Source organism: Gavialis gangeticus, unplaced genomic scaffold (genome assembly GCF_001723915.1).
Source record: "Gavialis gangeticus isolate Ggan-Ray unplaced genomic scaffold, GavGan_comp1, whole genome shotgun sequence".
Taxonomy (NCBI): domain Eukaryota; kingdom Metazoa; phylum Chordata; order Crocodylia; family Gavialidae; genus Gavialis; species Gavialis gangeticus.
Window position 1 is genome coordinate 37,011,376 of NW_017729004.1, and position 8,659 is coordinate 37,020,034.

Here is an 8,659-nt window from a genome sequence, read left to right on the forward strand (position 1 = left end):
CCCTGCCTACTGGCTCCCCCTCCCTGCTGGCTATTGTTGGGACAGGGTGGCAGGAGAGCGCCACCACCATGACCTCCCCCCCAGCTTCCCTCCCTTCCTTCCCTGTTGCCTGGCCCCGACAACAGCTGCCACCATAACCCGCCCTTCACCTTCCCCAACTCTGTGTCCACCTGGACCCATGCAACCTCCCTCCCTGCTGCCTCCCCCTCCCTGCCAGCTGTTGTCGGGGCCTCCTTCTCACTCCCCTCCTTCCCTCCCTTTTTTCCCACTGCCCGGCCCCAACAACAGCTGCCACCATGACCCCCGCTTCATCTCCCCCTGCCCTGCTCCCCTCCCTCCCTCCCTGCTCACTGCATCCCCCTCACTGCTGGCTGTTCTGGAGGGCTGCAGGGAAGGGTGGGGAGGGAGGCGCCACCACTGTGACCCTCCCCCCTTCACCCTTAGGCAGGGAGGCATGGGGAAGCTGCCGTGCTCAGGTGGCCGGGGGTGTGTTCGCCACCACCACAAACTTCCCCAGCAGTGGCTCAAACTTGGGCCCCCGCAGCCAATCACCACCTGCCCTCTCAGTGGCACATGCTCAGTTGGCCAAAAGCATTACAGACAGACAGACACACAGGCAGACAAACTAACCCATTTATTATATTAGAATCATGTTTTTTCTAAACTCTCCATTCCACAGGTGTTAATGACCCTGCCTCCTTTGTAATGGCCTTTATGTTTCACTACCCATGCTATTCTTTTTTCTTTTTTCTGCTTTCTGTTAGATGCTCCCAGTAGTGTAGCTCCTATTTCACAGCCCTGCACACTGTTTTTGACTTCAGCTAAAAACATTACCTCAGGTGTGGAAACATTAGCTCAGGTGTGGAAAAACTTTGAGTAAAACATTGGATGCATTGCCAAGACACTCACAAAGGGTAGATTTTATTTTATGGCTCTGAAAACGAGTTGTACATTTAATTCCAATGCCTGCAGGACTAATGACAGAACATCCTTTGGTTACTTTTTTGCCTTTTTTTTTTATATATAATATATAATATAGCAAATTAATGTACATTCCATAAAGTTGTATTTACTTTTACTTAGATCTTAAACTGTAAAATATAGCCCTAAGCCTGTAGCAAATTAGTACAGCTTCTAGGTTCTTTTAAACTGGAGAAAAATGTGTTGATGATGCACCACCCTGTCTGCACCCCCCCTTTCAAAATCCTAAATTCGCCCATGTGTGCTAAGCATTTCTGTTGCCATGACTCAGCAGTTCTCAGGCTTTGTTCCATCTGGTTCTTGTTTTGGTTATTCCATGGCAGATCCTTTTGGTAACTGTGGGGTGGACTCTATCCTTAGTTGCACAATTTTAACAGCGACTTCAGTGGAAGTTTTATTTGCGAACAGGAGTTGGCCTTATATTTGTTTAAGCAGCCGCACAAAAATAAGCCATTTGTACACAGAAGAGTAGAGACAGACAATATAGCAAACATGTCCTTGATCAGGAAATACAACAAATATAATTTGTTCCATTTTTTTAATGTTATACAAGTTATGCATTATTTTAAAATGGTATGTCGTATGCCAAACTCCTCTCAGAGTATGCAGATATACTTGCAGCATTCCACCTATCTGTGGAATGCCTTTATAGCTGAAAGGCATAGTGCAACCTACACTGATTACAAGGAGAAAAACTGTTGATAGAAGAGAACAAGTCAAGGTGACTGGAGCCTGAGAGGCTAAGAAAGGAAAATAATATCATATAAGTTGGAGATTGCAATGCAACATCTGGGGGGCAAGGAAGAGTAGGTGAGGAAGTGAGATACCATAAATAAAATTGGTATATAGTATAAAATAAGAGAAATATATAAATGAGAGAGATGGAGACAGCAGAAGAAGATGGAAAAAAAAACCCCTTTCTCACTGGAAACAGGGCCTCAACTTTACTTACAGGCATGAAATCCTGGTTCCAGAAAAGCCATGCTGGCATTGAGAAGTAGCAGGTGCTTCAAGGAGGAGGGATGATTTTGTAGTTAAACCATCAGACTGACATTCAGAAGACCTGGATTCGGCTTTTCTACAAACTTTGTTAGTGATTGTTACAAGCCTTGACTCTGTATAGCCTCCCTTTTAGATGTGCCAGTACTTCAGTGTATGTTGCCCATGTCAGAACAGTAATGCTCAACAGATAGAGTGGAAGCTCAGCCCTCCAGCAGAATTCCTCAGCAGTTTTACCCCTTCCACGTTTCTGAGAAAACAGGTAAGAGGTGTGAAAAAGTGTGAAAAGGAAAGCAATCATCAGAGCATGCCTTAAAGCAATAGTTAGTACTCTGAACTGCTTTTTTCAGAGGGAACTCAAAAAGTTTATGGCATAAGAGCAGGCTCTGCCTTAAATGGGGAGTCCATCAGGGAGCTGAGAACCAAAAGTTTGTCTCCTCTCAAGGCTGCTCCCTGCTGAACTGCTGGCACCCCTCTTGTAAAGTCATTCTCCAAGCTTGACATGCCTCACATCTCTAGCACGTCAAAGCTGCTTCCGGCTAAATTCTATTTCATATTCTTGCATTTAAGTAGCCTTATGTAACTGCACTTGTATGCACAGTTTGGATTGTGTTTCCACTTGCAGCAGAACAGGACTGTCGTATATGCATACCCATCTGCATGCAAGTGCCCTATATGCATACCTGCCACAAATAAAACCTGTGGTGGTATGTAGTCGTAGTTACTGCTGCATTTTAGCTAGTGAGTAGATGAGGGCATGCCCAGAGCAGTGATTACAGTACTTTGCTAGGAAACACGCATTCAAATATCATTTGGTTAAGTGGAGCCTAGAACCTGTTTCTTCTGCTCTTTGGGCAAATGTTCGAGCCATTAGGACAGTGATTTTCAACCAGGGTGCTGGTTGGAGGAGTGCCTTGATTGAGACTAATAATGTTGAGAACCACTGCACTAGGGAAATGAGCTAAAAGGAGGAAGGACATCCTGGCCCCCTTCTTCAGTGTCGAACATTTGCTAGTTGTAGTTTTTCTTTAACAAAAGTTTTGAAACTTACCCAGTGTTATGCGCATGCCCAGGCAAATCTAGTTTGCTTAGGTGGTTGCCCAGATTTCTGAGCACAGTCAAAAAGAAGCTCAGGCTAATTGTAGCTACATATATTAGGAACTGTATGTAAGTATCAAAAATTGCCATTACCCAGCTATGTAAGTGCCACTTAGATGCATAAAGATGAAATTGGACTTAGCCCTTGGCCTCCTCAGTTGGTATCTCTTTTTAACTCTTGTGCTGTGAGATGCATGTGCTCCACCACAGTGGATTGGGCAAATCACTTAATAGCTTTGTACCCCAATGTACTCAATTAAATTAAGATAATTTTTTTTTTTTGCTTCCTTTATAAATGTTTAGGAACCCTTGTTTGGGTTTGTGTTGAGGCAGTGCTTCCCAGGGGGGTGTCATCCAAAAAGCTGAATCAGCCTCAAGATTGTTCTCTGCAGTGCAGGAAATGAGCTCAGTGCATACCCTGTCTCATGATTGTATGGGTAGTAAGGATTAGATCCTTCATATTTAGCTGCTCGGGGGAGGCGTTGCTCAATAACAACTGTTCTGGGTGATTAAGATGAGAGAGAGAAAGATTAACAGGCCCTTTATTCATTCTAGTAACAGGACATTTTATCATGGTCTTTTTGGAAATTACAGGCAAATAATATTGGAATATTAAAAAGATATTTTTTTAGATTTTACAAACTGCCTTTACAGTCTTTGTTACTATCTGGACCAGTAATTTAGATGCATATATATAGCTGCATGGGGTATTATTGTTCTGTTATGGCTTATTGTGCTGCTCCTGATGTGAACTCTGACTTCTTTCTTTCTTTTTTTCTCTGTTGACTGATAACTTTTGGCAGCTGACATATTTGACAATAAGTGTGCACTTCAGACTATCTTATACTCAGTAGATCTTTAAAAAACAACTCATTTAATGTGTTTGGTTGTCCTCTGTTCTATGGAAAAGTTGGGATTTTGAAAACAAATTATATGACTAGGTTGCATCAATTTCTTGTAAGGCCCTTCATTTCTTTAGGCAGAGTTTATGTCCTAAGTCATTTTTTCTGCTTCAGATAATCATATGATTATATACAGAACGGATTTCATACTTAGTTAAAAAAAATATCCTGGCACATTTTATGTAATAAACACAAATTATATGTTGTTATTTGATTTTACAAGAGTAAGCCTGTACTTTATTTTATTTCTGTAATATTGTATTCACAATTAAAGATGTGGACTAACTGCATATAATTAAACTCTTACTTTTGAGGTTAGAAATCAAAGTTTGCCTGATTTTCTTTATCTTCATCTCATCTGCTTTGAGTTTAACATATCTTTCTGAACAAAGCCATGTTTGTAAAGGATATTAAGTTTTGTTTGGCCTTCCTCTCCATTTAAAGTACTCAGTGGACCCTAATGTGAAGTTATGATCCCGTAGGCTGATTGATATATAAACATAAGACAGATGGTGTAGAGATGACTCTGATGATAATTCATTTTTCAGCTAGTCATGAAGATACTTTGATTACAGTATGTTTAAGTAATTATAACACAGTATTCAATGTTAGTCTTGTTGGTGGGGAACACATGGAAAACAAGTTACACGTTATTCATGCCCAACAAAGGATGCACTGTGGTGTGACCATTTTAATTCCTAATGCTAGATTGGAAACATAGGAGTTTAAAATATGTCATACAGTAAGGTAAATACATTAAACATAGACTGAATAAAAGTTAAGTACATAGTTTTTGGCATAAATATTTGTTTTTGAAAGTATTTGTTACTATATGAAAGAAACCAGTATGTTTGAATTTGGGTTTCACTTTGCATGAAGCTCATTAAAAAGTCACATGGCTTGTTTTTAAGTTTACATGAATCCTGGATGTAATGCCATTTGCTTTATGTTTCTTAAGTAAAACATTTCGAGTCAAAGTGCTGAGAAGACAGTAACCTGCACTCATAAGCTTTAGTCAGAAACAGATTTCATTCTAAACAATTTGTGTATACCCATCTAGTGATAGTGAGTGATATTTACTTAAAATGTTGAAAACACTAAGTCAGTAGCACTTAAGTAAAACAACACTGTATATTAAATGAGTTTGTACCAGTATTTCTTGACATGGCCTTCCAAACAGTTATACAATATAAAATTGCATGGTCTATTTCGTAATTAATTATGATTTTTATGTTTGTTTCTGTAATAGGATAATTGACCGTTTAGATGGGGTCCGTTTGTTATGGTCCTTGTTGAAAAATCCTCATCCAGATGTTCAAGCAAGTGCAGCCTGGGCTATTTGTCCTTGCATTGAAAATGCTAAGGTGAGAATTTATTTAATATAATGCAATAATCATATATCATAAGTAATCACATTTTTTAAAATTTTGTATGGTTTTCAATAATAGTTTATAACTTGTTAATAATTTTCTTCTTTGCAGTATTCTTTTCATCCCTGCAAATAATGTTATTTATTTATTTTTAAAGCACAACTATAAGCATTCATTTCATGTTCATTCTGGTTGCTCTCTACTGTACTTTCTCCATTTGTTAAATGTTGTGTTTTAATAATGTAACCAGAACTCAGCACACTGTTTCCCAAAAGCACCCTGAATGGTGCCAGTCTGACAATACTGGAAACAGAAGCCTTCTATTAGCAGACTGTGAACAGAACAGATAGTGGCACTCTACCATATGTACCTCAACATGTTCTCAAGGGACCACCGTTTGAGTTGAGAGCATATTTCAGATTTGATGCCAATGAAATCCTTAGACTTTGCACAGATTGCCAACAAAAATGCCAGTTGGGAATGGTGGTTCTTGTGCGGTAGTCAGCTGTGCATGAAGTACAAGATTATTAATTCATTTTATGTTGGCTGCCAAGCAGAGATAAAATGGAAAATATTTTCTGTTCCTGATCGAGGGTAGATTAGAATGAACGACCTACCATAAAGTGAATGTGAAAATTTATGTTTTTATTACAAGTTCTCTAAAATATCCAGCAATCTTGTGTCACTGATGTTTGTAAGAATGCTTTAATAATTTCTTCCATTTCTAATTACTGCCTTTATTAATGCAAGCTTTGTTTCTCCTTTCTATGCTATTACTGATATAAATCCTTTGCCTAGTGTTTCAGAATCTTACCTTATGAAGGGATAAAATTCTCTGACAGGTACTAAATTCCCTCATCTCTCACCGAAGCCAAAATTTCCTTTAAGAAAATCAACATTTTAGAAGAGCAACAATTTCTATGAATTTTCTAGTTTTTAATTTTTGTATGTATGCAGCATGAAACAACTGAGTGAATGTTTTCCCTTAATCTTGTTACATGATCTATTATTTTTCCACCCTGATTTCTGTAGAACACATACCTTTTTTAAAAAGTAGCCAAATTATTTTGAGTTGCACCCCTCACTTTTTTAATAAACACGTTTTCCTCAGCAGTTTTATATTAAATAATAATAGGCCTTAACTATTTCTTTTCTTTGGAGAAACTGAGGCATCTGTCTTTGTCTTGAACAGTTGCCACTTGTACGTATTTCTGTTTTAGATAGCCAAGACTTATTAGACCATCTGGTACCTTGAGCTAGACTGCCAGAGCATCCCTGGAATTCCTTCTTAGATGTTTTTCTTAGGGGCCATGAAATAATTATTGGGTGTGTCTACACATGCAGATCCTCTGGGGTGGGTTTACTCTAAAGTAGGGGCAGGCAAAATATGGCCCATAGGCTGGATACAGCCTGCTAGGCCATTCTATCCAGCCCACGGGGCCCTAAAAAATTTAGAAAATTAATATTTATCTGCCCCTGGCTGCCTGTCAAAGCTGACAGGAGACAGGGGCAGTAGGACCATGGGGAAGCTGGCAGCAGAACTAAGCAGCCACAACAGCAAGTCTGGCCTGGCCCTGCCTGCCTCTCCCCCCCATCCCGCCCCCTCTACCCCAAGCCCCAGCCAGAACCCTTTGCCTAGTTCCTGCCTCCCTGCACCGAGGGAAATATAGATAAGAAGGAGGTGGGGAGGGAGGCTGGGGAGGACTATGGGCAACCACCCCAGTCCTCAGGGTCAGCCAGACTGGCTCCTGTGGTCCTGACACTGCAGCTGGGAACCACATGGTGCTGGATTGGCTGGCCAGACAGCTGGTGGTGGGGAGGGGAGCAGCAAAATGGCTCCAGGAGGCGGGAGGAATGGGCACACTGAGTGCAGCGACAGCTGGTTGGGAGAACGGGGCCCATGCCAGTGCACTGGGGTGAGCACTGGCAGGGCCCAGAGTGGAGTGGCAGGAGCACAGGTAGCAGGCTGCCAGGGGCTCTATGGAGCTGGGATGCACTGGTCAAGCAGGGAGAGGAGAATAGACAAGGTATCAAATTGGCTAAAAATATCCCTGGTTCCCTCAAGCCTCTCCCACAGACCCTGCAAGCACCCCTGATTGCACCAGAGCCTCCTAGATGCCAGTAACACTCTGCAGATGGCACTTATCTCCCAGCCCCCCAATTTCTCCCATGGGTTGCGTCTTCCATTCACTCCACCCATGGATTAGTCCTTCCCCCACCTCACCCCTCATGGGTTGTGCCTGTCCCCCACAACCTACCCACAGGTCACACCTGCCCTTTTACCCCACCTGCAGGTTGCATCTGTCCTCTCATCCCTTGACAGAGCCCCAACCCCCGCAGCCTGCTTGTCCCCCCACCTCCCCAGTTAACCTCCCCATCCTGATTTAACTGATATTAGGCAGCTGTTTTGAACTGTTTTAATGTCCTCCTAATGCCCCCAAATGTCTGTACTTAGCCTGAGTCTTAATACCAATATAATGTTTTCAGTGAATATTATTTTGTGAAAAACTTGAGACATTTTAAATAGAGAAAATAGGTAGCATTGATTAGGCCTCTCATATCTGAAAGTTAAAATAATAGTTTAATCACATGGTGTTAATCACTACACTTCCATATCACTAAACTACTAGTCCTTGCATATCACTGAACTACTAGTCCTGAATGATCCCACTAGTAGGGAGGGAAAGACTACAACAAGACCTGGATAGGTTACAGGAGTGGGCTGACATGAACAGGATGCGTTTTAATACTGACAAGCGCAGGGTGCTGCACATAGGCAGTAGAAACCAGCAGCACACTTATAGAATGGGAAACTCCCTTCTTGAGAGTACGGAGGCAGAAGGGGATCTTGGAGTCATTATTGAGTCCAAGATGAACATGGGCCGACAATGCGAGGTCACGGTTGGCAGGGCTAACCGGACCTTGTCGTGCATCCACAGGTGCATCTCAAGTAGAGCCAGGGAGGTGATCCTCCCCCTCTATGCGATGCTGGTCAGGCCACAGCTGGAGTACTGTGTCCAGTTCTGTGCGCCCCATTTCAGGAGGGATGTGGACAACATTGAAAGGGTCCAGAGGAGGGCCACCCGCATGATCCGGGGACTACAGGGCAGACCCTACGCTGAAAGACTGCGGGACCTAAACCTGTTCAGCCTTCACAAGAGAAGGCTGAGGGGGGACCTGGTGACTGTCTATAAACTCACTAGGGGGGACCAGAAGGGTTTAGGGGAGACACTGTTTCCCCTAGCGCCCCCTGGCATGACAAGGAACAATGGACACAAATTATTAGAGAGTAGATTTAGATTAGACATC

The 8,659-nt window shown here is 42.2% G+C and overlaps 1 protein-coding gene across 2 annotated transcripts in view; it reads left to right on the forward strand.

The window, feature by feature from the left end:
* The window catches only part of ARMC4 (armadillo repeat containing 4), a 247,586-nt gene that overhangs the window by 121,219 nt on the left and 117,708 nt on the right, over positions 1-8,659 (forward strand). For both annotated transcript variants that reach the window (XM_019508240.1, XM_019508241.1), the window contains one exon: positions 5,230-5,344. In XM_019508240.1, coding sequence (XP_019363785.1) covers positions 5,230-5,344 — 115 coding nt within the window. The remainder of the gene's footprint in view (positions 1-5,229; positions 5,345-8,659) is intronic.